The sequence below is a fragment of the Colletotrichum siamense genome (assembly GCF_013390195.1).
Source record: "Colletotrichum siamense strain Cg363 chromosome Unknown KSG_Cg363_contig05, whole genome shotgun sequence".
Lineage (NCBI taxonomy): Eukaryota > Fungi > Ascomycota > Sordariomycetes > Glomerellales > Glomerellaceae > Colletotrichum > Colletotrichum siamense.
In genome coordinates, this window is record NW_023501018.1 from 3,269,508 (window position 1) to 3,286,068 (window position 16,561).

Here is a 16,561-nt window from a genome sequence, read left to right on the forward strand (position 1 = left end):
CTGATTTCATCAATCGGTCCCCATTATTCATGTTGTGAACTTAACTCTGAACCATGATTATATCAGTCTCTGCTCTGGGAGGCGGATATGGCCGTTTTTCTGCGGCCAATAGTAGCTGGAGTCTGGAGTTGTCACCACCGGCCAATTAGGTTCACATACGAACAAGCCCGGAGAATCATTTTCGCTTGAATGCGTTGGCTCACGTGCGGGGGATAGGCTTCTCGAAATGCCTCAAATGGACATCTCACTCCGTGCTTGGCACTACCGTTGCGGATTGGAGGCATGATAGCCGATGTTCACAACACCCTTTGAAATTCGTCTGATAATTGTTCTTCATCTTGAATGGAGCCATGGAGGTGGCTGCCAGCGTGGTCGGCTTACTCTCCTTCACTAGCCAGATCCTCAGTGGACTGGTGAAATTGAGCGAATTCATCCAAGAACATAAAGAATCAGATAGTCGAACAAGAAGTGCGATTAGAGAGACGGAACATCTGATATCGACGATCACGGAGCTGAAGAGTCTTCTCCAGAGTTTGAGAGACAGCAGTTTTGCCGGGAATAGCTGGATGTTGGACTCACAGACTGCTACTCTTCAGACTCATCTAGAGAACTGTGGCAAGGATCTTGACGAATGGGTAGCCAACCAAAGCTCGAATGGAGGATCTTCCAAACGACAGAGACTCGGCGCTATTATGAGCAATGGGCGAATCCGGGCAGTCCGAGACTTGGAGTTGAAGCTTGCGTCCCATAGAGCTCAAATAAACCTGGGCATCGGGGCTTTGAACGTGTTGGTGTTCTCCTTGGAATTCTTCGGGTTCTCTGTCAGCTGATAGCTTATAGATCAGTATCCCATCTCGGACTAGAGAAACTGGACCGAATTCAGCTCGATGTTCAAGGGCTGACGGAGTGCAACTTAAGATTCAACGCCGAAACCGAGGAGCGTGCAAGTAATGCCATCGCGGAGTCAACCAACCGACACCATGCCTTAATTGGACATATCTCAATGACTTCAGAAGACCAGAAGAGACATACTGCCATGATGCAAGAAGAGACGCTCAATCAGATATCGCGCATGAGCGACAACATTTCCAGCATCGCCAGTGTTGCCAGTTCTCTCCAGCAACTGATCAGATCATCATCGCTGCAGAGGAGCACCAGCGGGTCTGAATATTCCGCAAACCAGCTTACCTCGGATCTCCCAAAATCTCTCAGTGGGAAAAGAAAACGGCGATTCTCACAAATGGAAGAGGAGACGAGACCATGCTTCAGGTTGCCTGAGACGTTAGTCAAGGGGACGTGGTCATGTGGAGCGCTAGTCGGAATCGACCAAGCCTTTGAGAGAGTTTATAAGCAAATATCGGTCCGCTGCCTATTTTGCGACAAGCCGTTCCACAAAAATGATTTTCTTGCGCGGGCAAGACATCTCATCGGCAGTCACAAATTCTCGGCATGTGATCAAAGCATTGTGTACACTACTCCTGAGGCTTTGAAGGATCATCTGGAATCCGATCACTCAGCTTCGAGAGAAACGTTGAATGCCGGAAACTTTAATCTCACTTTGTTCTGTGAGAACACACGAATTCCCACGGATAACCGACACATGATGCTGGATGGAATGCCGCAGAGCGTAGACATTCCAACGACACATGTCCTTTTGAATTCGCAGCTCTCATCTCTTCTGTCCAGAACACCTTACGTTGAAGATGATAGCTCAAAATCCGGAAATTGTTCAGTCAGCTCGAAGGCGATGAACCGAGCTATGGAAGCACTGGCGAAAGATGTGTTTTCACTTCATGTATCTTCGCCAGAGTTGCCGGGGATCTTGTATCAAGCCGCAAATCTCGAGCAGGAGCTGATCATCCAGTCTAACCGCCCCTTTCAAAAAAGATGGGCTCCGATACCAGATTGCTTGATGAGGGCGTCTTCTCCAAGCCAGCTTCACGCGATGCTCGACCGAGACACAAAGGAAGTTCTGAGATCATCGCTTCATCACCTACTTTGGCCAACTAACCCTGGCTTTGCCATGTTCCGACGGTCTCAGATTTGTACTGAATGCGTGAGGGAGAAAAAAAACAACCGTAGTGACTGCGGTACCAACGTGTCGATTCTATGCAGGAGACACCACGAAGAGGTACTGGGGAGTGTCTATCCTCGAAGCACTTGGAAGTGGTTTTCACTAGACCACACGCTCAAGGTCTCTGCTCTCTTCGTCAAATTCAAAAAATGGACGACTCCTAGAGAGCGTATAGACTTGTGGATGCTTGATGTTCTACATAAGTCAGATCATCTGGTAGCCATGTTGCGGTGTGGAGCCTTTTCAGGCAGCTTGGCAGGTTCATCGGCATTCCTGGATGGGGAGCCGAACAAGAGTTTGACAAAGAACGATCCGAACTTCTGGGGCAATCAGTGGACGCATGACTTGCTGGCTGCGTTCGATAGAAACATACGCCCGTTCCATTTCGGCCCAGTAGGGGAGCAGTCAGAAGGCGCGGTTGACAGTCGCGAAGGGAACAACGAGTTCTGTGTTCCTTTCCGACTGAAGCTTAGTGGACCACTTCACAGCAGCATGCAAGTTTCATAACAATTCGGTAATCGCGATTTTAGAAGGAACTTCAATGCATGCCTCCCGCATATGCGACAATATGCCTGAATCTATTGTTTCCATGCACGCTCGCCCGAATTCGACAGAGTTGAATGCCTGAATCTGCTGGTAGCGAGCGCCTACGCCTCTCCTTTCACCACCAGCACCCTCTCAGGATAAACTTGTTTACGGGGTCCGACAGGCTGACAATGTGGCGCAGCCGACAAACACTGGTAGCCATTCGTTCTGCCTTGAGGCAGTATTGCAGCAAATTGGCCAATGAAACCTACCAAAAGTCATGCAGTCTGCACCTGGAGTTTTCAATTGTAATTTGTGCCTGATAACCTGAACACAAGAAGCCCTGTATATGACCGATAGATTGAAACCACCCACTGCCTTCTTCCCTCCCTTCCCTTTCTCAGTATACTTATCACCGGCACAACGATCTTCCAACAACCTCACACGGCAACTATGGAAGTCGTTGGGGCGGTATCCGGCGTGGCTGGTCTTCTGTCCCTTGGAGGACAGGTATTTTCCGGCGCCATAAAGCTAATTGAGGCCATCGAGGACATGAAAGACCGAGATGATCAAGCAAGGCACCTTAAAGAAGAAGTATCGGACCTGGCTTCAGTTTCCATTCGGCTCAGTTTGAATGTGCAAAGCCTACGAGCAGATTCAGACTTTATAGAGTCTGACTTCAAGATGTTGGAGGAAAATATCCAGTCGCATCTCATTGACTGCGATGTCGACCTGCGCAGATGGGGGACGATTTTGAAGAAGCACTATTCAACCCCTCTTACAAGGATGCAGAAATTATCTGAGATGTTTCGCAAAGACGATCGTCGGGAACTACGTGCAATAAATCGACTCCTCGGAGAGTGGCGGAGCAAGCTCAGCCTCGACGTCAACGAACTCAACAGGTGAGTGAGACTAAGATTTTCCCGCAACATTACTGACTCTGTTTTAGTCTGTTCTCTTCTAGTGGATGGCGAAAGCTTGACAAAGCCCATGAAACGATGCTGAACTCACATTACGAGTTGACGGAAATACACAAGGCGATGCTCGCAACAGCAAATATGGATTGGAAAACCAGTTTCCGGAAGCTGAGTGAACACTTTCTGCGCTTCGAAGACGATCGAATTGAGAGGGAAAATGCGTTTTACGCGAAAATTTCGACGGAAGTCATGGAGATAAAGAGTTACGTGTCGAGTATTGATACCTCTCTGCGTAGCTCTTTGCGGAAAGGCTCCATATGGACACGTTTTGTGAGGTCTGACATTAAGAGTGATTCTTACGACGGAAGCACTTTTAGAGAACAGGATCAATCAGCCAGCCAAAACACGTTTGATACCAAGAGTGTTTCTCACTACGGAGGCACTTTCAAAGAAAAAGATCAATCAGCCAGTCGCCAGCCGAAAGGCGTTAAGGTGCTGAGAGCCGATGGTATAAGCAAAAGCGCGATATGGTCGTGCGGAGAGGCTCTCGGAATTTACGACTACTTCGTTGAAACTGAGACCAGGGACAAGATTTCATGCCTGCTGTGCATGGAAGAAATCGGTACAGACGCTGGATACGAGCAGGCTAGACATCTTGTTGAGTCTCATCAGTTCAACGAATGTGACCCAGGTCACTACTTTACGTCCAAGAGACACCTCAAAGCGCATTTGCAATCGCAACATGCAGCCGACCCGGATGCTTTAGAGCATTACCGCGCCAAACACGATTTTGGTGGCTTCGAAAGGAGATGGAGTCACTGTGACCCTCGAATTTACGATCTTTCGGGACGATCGCACATGCCAGAGGACCTGCAGTCAACCAACACTACTGCGTTGAGAAGCGAGATGAGTTTCTGGTTAGCGACAATTAAGTCCTGCTTAGTTCTCCAAGATCATCAAAAGTTTTCTCTGAAGGACGAAGCGACTGCCTCAGCTGCAATGTACCGGGGGATGAACAGCGCTCTGACCGAATTATCGGTCTTAGTATTTACAGAAATCACACCGGACCACAAGTGCATCAGTGCGCTTTTACAGGCCAGTAGAGCGGAAGAGGAATTAATCATTTACTACGACGATGTATTCCCCCAACGTTGGGCGCCGCTGCCTGGACGACTGATCGAGAACCGGATGTCGTATGACTATTGGGGCAAAAGGATCCAGCCAAGAAGCTCCAAGCCCTTGGAAGCAAGTGAGGTTGGCTCATATTTCTCGAGAATATCGAAGCAACTCATACCGGATGTCATAGATTCATGGATGTTCGATTGCCTGCAGCGTTCCGACTACCTCCTAGCCTTCTTGCGATGCACCGGCTTTGGTAATCCTTCATGCAGTGTTGATCGTCCCCTTACGGCCGACGATGGAGAGAAACTGAAGAAAAGCGACGTCCCTCTCAACACGATGGCACTGGTTGGTAAATGGAATGTTGAATGGGTATCTGGACTGGTCGCTAGTTTTGATTATGGAAATGAGGACCTTGTTTCAATACCTAATAAGAAATAGAGGCTTAAAAGTTGGTAGGGGTCGTGTCAGAGAGTGCGTGCTAGGGGGTTAAGCTTTGGCTGGCTTCGAACAGGTAGCAACGATGATAATTGAACATCGCATACTGTATAAATTATAGCCCCATGCCTCGTATGTATTAACGATTCAGATGAGTAGTGACTTGATGGCCAATTAGTTGGTCTCACTGAGCCACTCCTCCAACCTCCCTGTCCAAGGCCAGTCAATCGTCCGCGTCCCCTGAGCGTCAAAGGTGAAGTTCCCATAGAAATCACCAACTCCCACCCCCTTGAGGTTAGGAATCTCCTCTTGAACTATCGATCCCGCACGCTCTGTCGCATCAATATCGTCCAGTCGAACCTGACGCCAGAGCCGAGCACCACCATCGCCGTCGTATGCGTTACCACACCACGGACCGCCATCAAAGTCGAGGTGCAGGTTAGCTGAATATGGAAGGTGGAGCTTCTTTAGCTTGTGAAGCGAAGCAAAAGTCTTTGTCATGTTCTGTTAAGAAACTGTCAGTAGATTCCAGTGGGCCTGTGGAAGACTTGGAACTCACTCGGAGTGCCTCCCCTGGGGGAGCGAGGTGCCCGTGTGTCAAAGGACCGACCCAGAGCTCCTCGAGATTCGGAAGTACTTTGGGAATGACTACCAGATATTAGCGTTACCCAGGCTTGAAAGTATTGTCCAGACATGTGTAGAGCAACTTACGTTCCGTCATCTCAACCTGTTTGTCCCACCGAATATCACCTAAATTCAGGCTCTTCAACTCCCTCAACTTATCCAAGCTCTCGAGCCACACCAGTGGAAACTCTCCCCAGTCCTCAGGTTCCGAAAAATGCGAGCTATCACTTGTGGCCTCCAGCATCCTCAACCGAGGCGTCGCTTCCCGAATCCAAGACGCATACATATTCGCCCTGAGCTCCTCAACAGACCTCAACTCGACACCCTGCCTGTGAAACTCGTCACGGAAAGCTTGGTTCTCTTCCCAGCCCCTAATCGTCCAGTCAAGCTTCTTCAGTCCCTTCATCTCACCCATGACCTCCGCAAACAGCCCCGGAAGGTCATCAGGCGGTAGAACAGACTCGGCTTTGTGCGAGTAAACATCGACTTTCAACTCTCGCACCTCCTCCAAAGCCCTGGGGCAGTTCTTCATCTCCAGAAAGCGGTTTCGGGCGTTGGGCCAGCCGTATCGATCCACCCCGACGCGGTTGTTGTCGATCTCGAGGCTGTGGAAGAGGTCTCGGGGGATGTCGAGGCCGGTGAGGTGCCAATCGTGGCCGCATTCTGGGTCGTGGTTGCTCGAGGCTATGAGGTCCTTCAGAGTCGTGCAGAATACGGCGTGTGGGTCGTCGAGGTTTGCGAGTTCGCCGGCGTGGGCTGTGAGCCAGGGGTGTCTGGTGTCGAGGATGAACTGCGGGATCTTTGCTTTGGAGGCCGAGTTGGCTTTGCGCCAGGAGGGGAGAAGGGGGGACTGCCATGCTGCTGCGAGGCCCTGGAAGAGGAGGGCGCAGGATAATATTAGGAAGAGGGTTGATTTGGTTCTCAATTTCATGATTTCAGGACGGACTTGGGTTGTCGATGCTCCTGCGGTCTGCCCTGCTGGCGAAGGAGTGAAGTATATTTAAGCATGTTTGCGGTGTGATGAACGAGACGACTGAAAATGTGTCCCTAGCCTGGAACAAACTCGTTTTGATGTTGTTCACTGGAACAGTCGTGTTCAAATTGACGACTGGCCGTTGGACAAGAAGGTGGAGGATTTTTGGGAGTCATCCCATCGCGCGACGATTGCTGTGCCGCGGCACGGGCGCGGGGCTCGACGCCCGACATCCACACCAACGCCAGGCATAGAGGACAGATCTCATTACCACGATGAGTCAAAAGTCAAGCATCGAAACATCAAGAAGCATCGGGACAAGTTTTGGGAATCAAAGAACATTAATGCAATGGATATCGTGCTCTCACATACAACCATCAGGCACAGAGGCCACCTTTGCCCCGACCTGTACCCATGTTCCCCATTACCACCCCCCATCCCAAAACATCCTTCATTTCTAACATTTGCAATTTCAAACTCAATATTTCCTTCCTAGACAAACAATGATTTGCCTTGGTATATGTTCCATAAAATTCCTGAAAGTCGTGCTGGCCTTCCGGGCCATGTGCGTCGTAAGGAGTGTCGGGGGGGTATCATAGCCATTCAAACCGTCCATTAAATATGCAGCAAACCCTTCAATGTATTTACCCGCCCATAAAGCATGCTGAATTATTCATTATCGTCTAAGGAGTGTCGTGAAATTCGTCGATGTATCATATTCGCCAATGTCTCGTTCGTGAATACGCCATAAGATCGGCTCAATGGCCGAGAGGGAGTGTCATGAATGATGAAGCAAAATAACTTTTCCCGCCTGGATGTATGAATCCTTGAAGAATTTTAATCAAAATATGTGATCAGAAGGAGTGGATGGTAAGATTAGATGAGGAGGAGAGCCACGATCGGTGCCAAGATGGCGAAGAAGGTGGAGGTCGCAGGCTTGACGGCCGCGGCGGTGACCGCGGCAGTTGGGCCGGTTGATGTGGAGCTCGGCTCGGTGACAGTGGATGAGGCACTCGGGGCAGAAGATGCAGCTCCGCTGGTTTCGGAAGGGGCAGCGGTGCCAGATTCCGAGGGGCTTGATGCTGACGGGCTGGAGCCGGCTCCGGTTGTCGCGGTTCCGGTGGACTCCGCGGCAGACGAAGCAGAAGAGGCCGTGGAAGCTGAAGCCGAGGCAGTTGCCGACGCACTTCCGGAAGCAGTTGCGCTGGCAGTAGCAGTGGAGGTTGCGCTTGCCTCGGTGGACTCTGCGGTAGACTCAGCCGACGATGCACTCTCAGAGGTCGAAGCTGTTGCGGTTGTTGCGGTTGTTGCGGTTGAAGTTGTGGCTGATGGCGTGGTGGATGCGGCCGACGACGAAGACTCAGGCGCGGAGGCAGTCGCAGAGGCGGACGAGCTCTCAGGGGTACTCGAGGACGCCGCTGTGACGGAAGTGCTCGTGGCGGAGGAAGTTGTCTCAGCCACTGACGAAGGACTGGTGAACGACGAGGGCGTGGGCGTAGGAGTGGACGCGGGAGCGGTAGTGCTTTGAACAGACGTGCTCGATGAGGATTCAGTGATGGGCTCAGGAGTCATGCTGCTCGCCTGGCTTATCTGAGATTCAGTGGTGAGGGTCGCGGTTGCTGTCCCTACTGGAAGTGCAGCACTGGTGGTTCCTGTGACTGGTGCCTGGCCATCGCAGTAGTCGTTAAATTGCTGGAACTTAGGGGCTAGGTATAATTGCTGAGTCAACTTGACATTTTCGGAGTTCAAGTCGATACATTCACCGCAAATCGCGTAACTCTCTTTGAACGCAGAGCCAGTTGCGCACAGGGCTGATGACTTTCCAACTTCCTGTGCTTCAGCGTAGGCATCGTTGCAAGGGGAGAAACAGACTGCAGGAGCAACTGAGTCATCGCGCTTGCGGAGAACAGCACGACGCTCGTACGTCTTTCCTGGCTTATGGTGATACTCATAGTCGCTCTTTGCAGTGCTTGTAGGAACAGATGCGACAGTAGCGGTGGCGGTTGTTGAAGCCGGGGGGAAATGCGTCAGCGAAGTTTGCGAGGCCCAGTTGCCCGTCGTGATGGTAGTCGTCTTGTACTTTCCATGTTTCTTGTAGGACGTCGTAATGACCTCAAACTCAAAGACATCATACGAGAGACCGAAAGCCTCCGGGTTGAGGTTGAAGTAGCCTTCATTTGGAGGGATGTAACCAGTCTCATTGTTCTTCCAGTCCAAGTCGGACCTCTTGAACTCCGGTGCCTCCACACAGTACTGGGGCTCACAGACATACTCATCGACTGGAGAGTCTGCCCAAAGGTCGCAGCCACCTGGCTTGGGGGGATTGCAGACATAACCAGGTGCACAGCCCCAGGTGCGATCTGACTTGGGGTTGAATGCAGCCAAACGGCCGGGCGCTTCAGTCGGAACAGGACACGCCTGGATGTCCGTGTAGGTCACCGTCGTCGTCGTGGGAGGAAGAGTGAGAGTGACTGGAGGCACAGTCACAGTCGAAGTCACCACCGACGTCGGGCCAGGAATCACGCTGGTGAAGGTCGTTCCATCCTCGGTAATCGTGACAGTGGAGGCTGGGGCAGTCTCGGTCAGAGTGGTAATTACGGTCGTACCAGGGAGAGTGGTTGTCTCAGGCGGGATAGTGATAGTCTCGAGGTCCGTTGTAGTGAGAGTCAAGGTAGTGCCCGGAAGGGTGATTGTAGTCAGCTCGCCAGCAATGGTTGAGATGATTGTTGAGCCAGGCAGAGTGATTGTCTCAGGGGGAGAAGTGATGGTGGCACCAGGTCCAGTGACCGTTGCGGTAGCGAAGATCGACGTGGGAACTGTCACGGTCGACGCCGGCAAGGTGATCGTGGTGAGAGAGCCGGAGATGGACGTTGTCACCGTAACTGGGGGTATGGTGATGGTCGAAGCAGGAAGCGTGACAGTTTCGCCAGGGCCTGTAACTGTTGCGGTCGTGGGCACGATGATGGTTGATGCCGGCAAAGTGATTGTCGTGAGGGAGCCCGAGATCGTGGTTGTCACAGTGACCGGCGGCAAAGTGATTGTGTCTGGCGGAGAGGTGACCGTTGCTGTTGCCGTGCGGGTGTTAGTTCGCGTGATGTACGAAACGACTGGAACCTTAGAGATGATGGTGGTAACGTAAGTTTCCACGACAGTAGTGTAAGAAGTCTCCCGGATAGTGCGGTCATTCGTGACAGTAACAGGAACAGTGACAGGGTAGCTGGTTGAGACTGTGATGGTGTCGTAGAAAGTCTTCGACACGTAGATGGTGGTTGAATCGGTGTATCGCTCAGTCTGTCGGTCTGTCACAGTGGCAGTCGCAGTCGCGGTCTGGGTCTGGATTTCGGTGTAAGACGCCGTGATGGTGATTGGCTTCGTGTAAGTCGTCTTGCTAATCCAGGTAGACACACTCCAAGCTGTCGTCGTCGTAGTGTGGTCCAGTGTGATAGTGTAGGGGACGCTTGTTGTGTATACATATGTCGAGACAATAGTTGTCGGGGTTGTGAAAGTTGTGACAGACGTCACTGTAGCGGTGCGAGTAACGGGCTTCGTGATAGTGGCCGTGTTGGTCACTTCTTTGGTCTTGTCCTTAGTTACAGTCTGGTAGTCGGTGACTTCCTTGGTTTTATCCTTGGTGACTGTCTCGTAGTCCGTGATCTTTTGAGTCTGAGTCTTGGTGAAGTAGTAGTTGCTGGTCAAGACCTCCGTCGTCGTGAAAGTGGTTGTGATGTACTGAGTGACACTCGACACCACAGTCACTGGAATCTCGGTTGTCACAATATGTTTGGTGGTGAAGGTTGAGACCGAAGTGTAAACCTTGGTAGCGGTCACTTCCTGAGTCTGGGTGACAACTTGGGTGCGATCCTTGGTCTCCGTGTACTTTTGAGTTTCAACTTCCGTTTGGATAACCGTTGTGGGGTACTTCTGAGTAACCTCGATAGTAGTTGGCACTGGAACAGTCGTATATTCGGTGATGTACTCTGTTTTTGTTGTCGAGGTTACCACCGTCTTGGTCTCGCAGATCTCGTGGTTAGTCCGCTTTCTGCCGTACGTGGGGTACCCGGCCGGTTCTGAAGTGGTCGGCTCCGGTACAGGTTTGCAGCTGAGATCAATTAGTACTAAGATCCACTAGTATAGAGTCTTGATCCTGTAATCTGCACATTATGCATCCGATGCCAGCTCGTAGAAGGTTGGGAGCTAAGACAGTGGATGATGGGATTCGGTCGTCTTCCCACTAGCGAATAATGACCCGAACCGTAGATGAACAAGCGTAGAAGATGAGGTTTTCACTCACATGGCAACTGTCGTCGTAACAGGATACGAGGTGACGCTGGTCTTCACTACGGTTGTCGTCTCATAGTCAGTTGTGGTGTAGGACTGGGTGGTGAAGACTGTCTCGGTGCAAGTGGTTCTGTATGTTTGTCAGAAACGTCGCCCTATATTCTCTGGTAGAGGCAGATAGACTCGCGTGGTTGTAAGAGTGGTAGGCTTCTCCGTGGTGACAGTGGTCTCGATCGTCTTCCAAACGGTCTCCGTAGCTGTCTGCGTCTCTTTCACTTTCTCCGTGACAGTCACAGTTTTACCCCAAGGGCACTTGGAGCCCCAATGCTCGCAATCATCGGTGTTGGTGTTGTAGTCCTCAGTCTTCTTCGAATCAGTGGGTGTTGGCTCTGGCTGGGCAGCGTACGACGACGCAGACTCAGCGACCGATTCAGTCTTTGCTGGGACTGAGGACACCACCTCGACAACGGACTCCGGCGTGGGTGAAGGAGTGTATTCAGCAGAGCTTGCCGCATATTCCGCCGGAGACGAGTCGTTTTGTCTGGCATGTATGCCGTCCTGCGCAGCGGCACTGGCGGCCAAGGTCCCGAGGACCAAGAGTGATCTCAACAACATGATGGCCGAGTAGCTGAGGTGAACGAGAGGCTAGTTCCCAAAGGCGCCCACAGTCAATGGTAGTATGCGATGCGACGATCGACTAACGAGTGTGGGAGGGCGGCCTTTGAAGCTGGAAGGCGCGCTCAGAGGGTGCCAGGTGGGAGTTGGGGGCAGGACAAACTCAGGCGAGCTGGGAATGGTACCTGGGGGCTCATATGTATGTACGATGGGATGCAGCGAGGGGAAGGGAGGCTGAGAGCTGAGTTGGCGAGGCAGCCTTACCTGAGCTCAGAAGGAAGAGGGCTCCGTACAATAACAGGAAAAGATTCCCCGCTAGCTTTAGCCAGAGAGAGCAGTCCGTACCCCGTAAGCTAGCTGCGTGGTGTCCGCTCGGCGGGACCTCCGTCCGAGATGGTGTTGACAAAGATGGGTGGCCTATGAGCTGGGAATATAGCAAACCTCTCTCTCCCTCTCTGTCTCTCGCTCGAGTAAATGGGGAGGGCGTTAGCTAATTAAGCCAGCCAGCGAGAGGCCGAGGGCAGGGAATTGAGATGACGAAGGAATCCAGCAACATGGGAGCTAAGCTCTAGACTCCTCGTGTACTGACGTGCCACCACCCTGATGGGGGCGTGCCTCGGACGGCAGTCGGGGTAAATGGAGGCGTGGGCTTCTAACATGATGCTTCACTCGAAGACCATTGGCGAATGCAAGATCGGGACAAGAGCAATGGGGCACAAGAGGCGACAAAGCCGGTGGAAGTGGGTATCGGAGGAGGGGCGTGGCCGTGTGGGAATCCACCAGGACCCTGGCCCGGGGCTTGCGAAGATGACGGCAGGGGTGTTGGCTGGAGATGGCAAGCTACTGCCTTGAAAGGCAAGCAGCGCCCGACTCGAAGATGGATGGGTCTCTGTGACAACGGCACACAGGAACGGCTCCGGAGGTGTGGTCGCCAAGATCAATAAAATGTGATGGCGACGACATGAACACTTGGGTACGCGTCCCGGAGGAGCAGCGCCTCGATACGGCAGTGTTGAAGGCTTGAGATGACAACGGCGAAGTGCGAAGTTACTTGCAGAGTATCAGGCTGGCATCATAGCTGCTCCAAACTCCCACCCAAGAGAATTTACCTAGCTGCGATATGCCGCACGAGGAACCAACGCGGCTTGTGGGTGATCGCCAGGGTTGGGCTGGAACTGTAGCAACTTGGGACCAAGTAGAGGTCCGCAGTGAAAGAGGCGAAACGAAGAAGAGAAAAACGAGAAAATGGATCATCAAATCGTATAGAGTGAGACAGCAGAGACCACGGCGTGGTGGGTGGTGAGCAAGACGACTCGCGACTCGCTCTGGTTCCCGTCCTGAAGCCTGGCCACATGGATGAGGTCGGGCGACGGTGGGGCGGCATCGGCCGGATGTTGTCGTTGTCGTCGTGCCTGGGTTGGGGGCGGGTGGCATTGGCAAGGGCCAAGACCGAAGAGCTTCCTGCACGCCCAGGGGACTTTTGGCGTGGGCCACGGACATGACTGGTCTGCCCTGGTCCCGCTCGCGCAAGACTCGTCCATCACGCTGCAAGCCAGGGTCTACTGCACATGTATGCTTGCGCTGTTGGATCGGCCTAGGTCGGAACGGGCAGAACGAGGTGGATATGATAAGTAACGTAACAAGTAACTCTTCAATGAAGAGGCGTTGGACCGACAAGAATTCTGGGGCCTAGACGTGTCGGGAAAGCAGTAGGGTGGTAGACATGCGGGATGCGAAGCGCCTGCGACGGTTGAGTTCCGGCGTGGGAAACAAGATTGAAGATCATCGACCCAGGGACGCAGACGATATTGCTTCCAGATTGCCAGGCACGCCGGAAAACTTGTTGGTCAAGGTGCCAGAACGTGGCAAAAATCGAATTAACAACAGACACGAACCCGAGCAGTTGTGCGACTGGCATGGCTCGACGGCAGCGTCCGAGTGTCCCTTGCGGAAGATCAATTACCGGGCACAAAGGAAACAGGCTGCCATCGAGTCGTCCAAGATGCTAGTATCCGGTCGATTGCAGCGGGAAGAGGGGCTGTGAGGCAATCCAAGTAGCACAGCATGAGCCCAGAGGTGCCACTTGTGCGCACTGCGAGGCGATTTGAGAGAACAATTGGTGACAGGATTGTGTCTCCGGGAGATTTCGTGTGATGGGGTCGTATTGATGCAATCATCGGCGATGCGGTGCAAGCAGCAAGGAGAATCCGGGGCAAATTGGCCATGCGCCTGGCGATGTTGTGCCGTCTTGCTGTCGTGGACGTAGCCGTGAATCATGACTCGATCTCGACCACTGCTTTGGACATCTTGGAGGCAAGGCTGGTGACAGTGTAAGCATAACTCGGTCTCTGTCATATGCAATGAGGTATTTGTAAGGTCTCAATATTGAACATGGCATGATGCATGGCCGGATTCGTGGCCATTCTGCAAGTGCTGATTGCTCGACCCATTGAATAGAGCCATGACATAGCCGTACATGGAAGTTTCTTCGTGAGATCCTTGTCGTGAATTGGATTCAATTGCAACGAGGGTGGTTGGGATGGTCAGGCTGAGGGAAGGGCGGCCAGGTGGGAAAATGCGTGAAGGAGAAGAAGTCAGCAGAGAAGGATGAGATGGCCAGGAACAGGGGACAAAAACGCACTCACAATAGACGTGAGCTAATCCGAATTAAGCTTAGCATTTCAGCATGGGATTTTCGCTCCTGCCCTATGAGAAGGACCGCTCAGAGCGGGCTTTCTTCTTTTGGCCCTGTTTGCTGATCTAATACTGGGGACGGAAAGAGGGGTAATGGGTGAAAGTGGGTCGCTTCCGTCCGTGCCTGCTCGTCTTCCAACCCGGACTTCCCATTGGTGCAAACGACGATTACCTCATCAAGCTAGACTGGGAAGGGCCTAGCTTCCCGGCCGCCGTTTCTCGCACTCTATTCTCCCGTCCCTTCTTCCCGCCTTCGTCTGTCCATCCACCATCAATTAATGTTTCGCTTCCTCAGCGAGGACCGACTTCGAGGCTGGCCGCCACCTCCGCACCCGATGACCCCATCTAGATGAGAAAGCCATCGGGTCTTTTCCAAGTTTCGCTCGGTCTGTAGCATGATTGCCCGCCTGTGGCAGGCTGGCTGCTATGCTCATCAAACACGATTCATATTGCGGCACCGCCGCCAGAGTCTCTTGGTCGTCTTACGGTTCACCGACTCTTAATATTGCCCAGGATACGTCTTACTCGACCCATCCTACAGGGCTGACACCGTCATCCTACCACACTTTATTTTAGTGAGCTTCTGGCTCTGCCTGTTCCTGACCTAGAAGGCTGGAGACTCGATGCTGGAGCTCGCCCGAGCTCCCTGCTCCCGATCCTGGCCGCAATCCACTGCTCCAACTGTGCTGGTCCCATCCAGGCCTTGCAGCTCTGCTTGGCGACTCGTCTATTGACTGACTTGCAGATAGCCTTCCCTTGTTTCGACCACTGCCACCACACCATCATGTATGCATGCTTATGCCGGGTCCGCTGCGCCCAAGAAGTTCATGAGAGGCACAGGCAGCAGCCATCTGCGTCCCGCCGGCAAAGCAGACTTTTGCTTCCTTCAGGCTCATGACCCCGAACCATGCCACTGCCGTTGGTGCGCTGTCTCGCCTATCGCGCAAGTCTGGGTCGCCTCAAGTCTCGGACTACTTGCCGCGAGGAGTAAAGACGAGCACTGGTGCTGACCAGATGGTGTGCTAGAGAAGTCAAAACTACAGCCAGGCAAGCAACCACGCATCATTGGGGAAATTCCAATTCTTCTCATGCGGCAAACTCATGAGGATACTTTCTGCCCATTTAGCCGACAGGGTAGCATGTTTGTCTGCCACGGCAACCAACTCTTTGTTCTTGATCCCTTGAGTTGGTGCGGTTGGTTCGTCCCAACAAGTGTTGACAGAAGCCAGCTGTGTTTGTGCTTACGGTCGTCCCTGTCGGGGATGCGGTATCGCTGCCGTGTTTCCGCACACTGAGCACTGCCTGCCTGTGCCACACTTGTTGTTACTTCTATGTTGGTGCTGCGCAATTCGTTGCTCTCCTCGCAGTCTACACGAGGCAATTACACAGCGCAAGCAGTGGGAGCGATCGGCAAGACACTTCTCGCCTGGTAAGAGAGACTTCGAACCAGACACAGGATGCCTATTCCAAGGCGAATTGCACTTTTCCTTCCGTAGGATCAAGCTCAGTGGCCATGAAGTTCATTGACTAGCCCACTCGATGGTGAGGCTGAAGTCGCCATGTTTCTGCGATCAGCACCAGAACCAGTCGTTCTGCTCTGGGATGCCAACCATCACCCCTCACAACCCACCAATCATGACGAGAGCTACTTCCACACTCAGGAAATTCGGTACGAGCTTCTTGTCCTCGTGAATGGCCCCATCCGAGAGTCCGCCGAGCCCGACCTGCCTCGTCTAGGGCCCGAAGACTTGCATAAGCACATCGCATCCTCTACTACCCTCCATCTTCTCGGTTGCCTCCTCCAGTCGTGCTTCACCCAGTGGGTCCAGCCTTACACACACACACTGAGTTGAGCAGTCGGACTGACTTTCTTTGTGGCAATAATCTTATCATTGTCTCTGCCGGCTCGTTGGTCCCTCTTGTCGTTTCCCGTCGCCACCGTCCCGATCCGTTCTCTCGGGCATCTGATGAAGGCGACGCTGCGGGGTTCAGTCGATCTCGAACGTGTTCTCGAGCCCTTCGTTTCCATCTCCCGGCCAGTTCTTTTTGAGACTCGGACTATCAATAATCGAAGTAGTTTCTCTGAAGTTTTCTCCCAATCACAGGCACAAGCCGGCCCAGTCAGCCGTAAGAGCCTCTCTGCAAAGCCTGGCCCGTCTTTCTTTACGCGGGGACTCCTAACCGCACTCGAGCCATCATCCGCCGCTCTGCTTACGCTGACCTCCTTCGCTCCGCTTCTCTCTTGCAAGGCTCTTGCCACTTGCTGCTAGTAGCGCGGTGTTATCCCGCCCCAAATAAGCACCT

The 16,561-nt window shown here is 52.7% G+C and overlaps 3 protein-coding genes across 3 annotated transcripts; 1 reads left to right on the forward strand and 2 right to left on the reverse strand.

Moving 5' to 3' along the window:
* Positions 1-350: 350 nt before the first annotated feature.
* On the forward strand, positions 351-2,581 carry CGCS363_v008438 (uncharacterized protein; the record flags this gene model as incomplete). The annotated part of the gene is made up of 2 exons (XM_036640287.1): positions 351-787; positions 841-2,581. The coding sequence occupies 2 exons, from the start codon at positions 351-353 to the stop codon at positions 2,579-2,581; spliced, it is 2,178 nt and encodes a 725-aa protein (XP_036494934.1).
* Positions 2,582-5,247: 2,666 nt separating this feature from the next.
* On the reverse strand, positions 5,248-6,628 carry CGCS363_v008439 (uncharacterized protein; the record flags this gene model as incomplete). The annotated part of the gene is made up of 3 exons (XM_036640288.1): positions 5,248-5,577; positions 5,633-5,721; positions 5,785-6,628. The coding sequence occupies 3 exons, from the start codon at positions 6,626-6,628 to the stop codon at positions 5,248-5,250; spliced, it is 1,263 nt and encodes a 420-aa protein (XP_036495122.1).
* A 918-nt stretch (positions 6,629-7,546) lies between these two features.
* Positions 7,547-11,563, reverse strand: CGCS363_v008440 (Agglutinin-like protein; the record flags this gene model as incomplete). Its single annotated transcript, XM_036640289.1, has 3 exons — positions 7,547-10,769; positions 10,962-11,078; positions 11,262-11,563. 3 exons carry the CDS (start codon positions 11,561-11,563, stop codon positions 7,547-7,549), a joined length of 3,642 nt encoding a protein of 1,213 aa, XP_036494447.1.
* Positions 11,564-16,561: the final 4,998 nt, after the last annotated feature.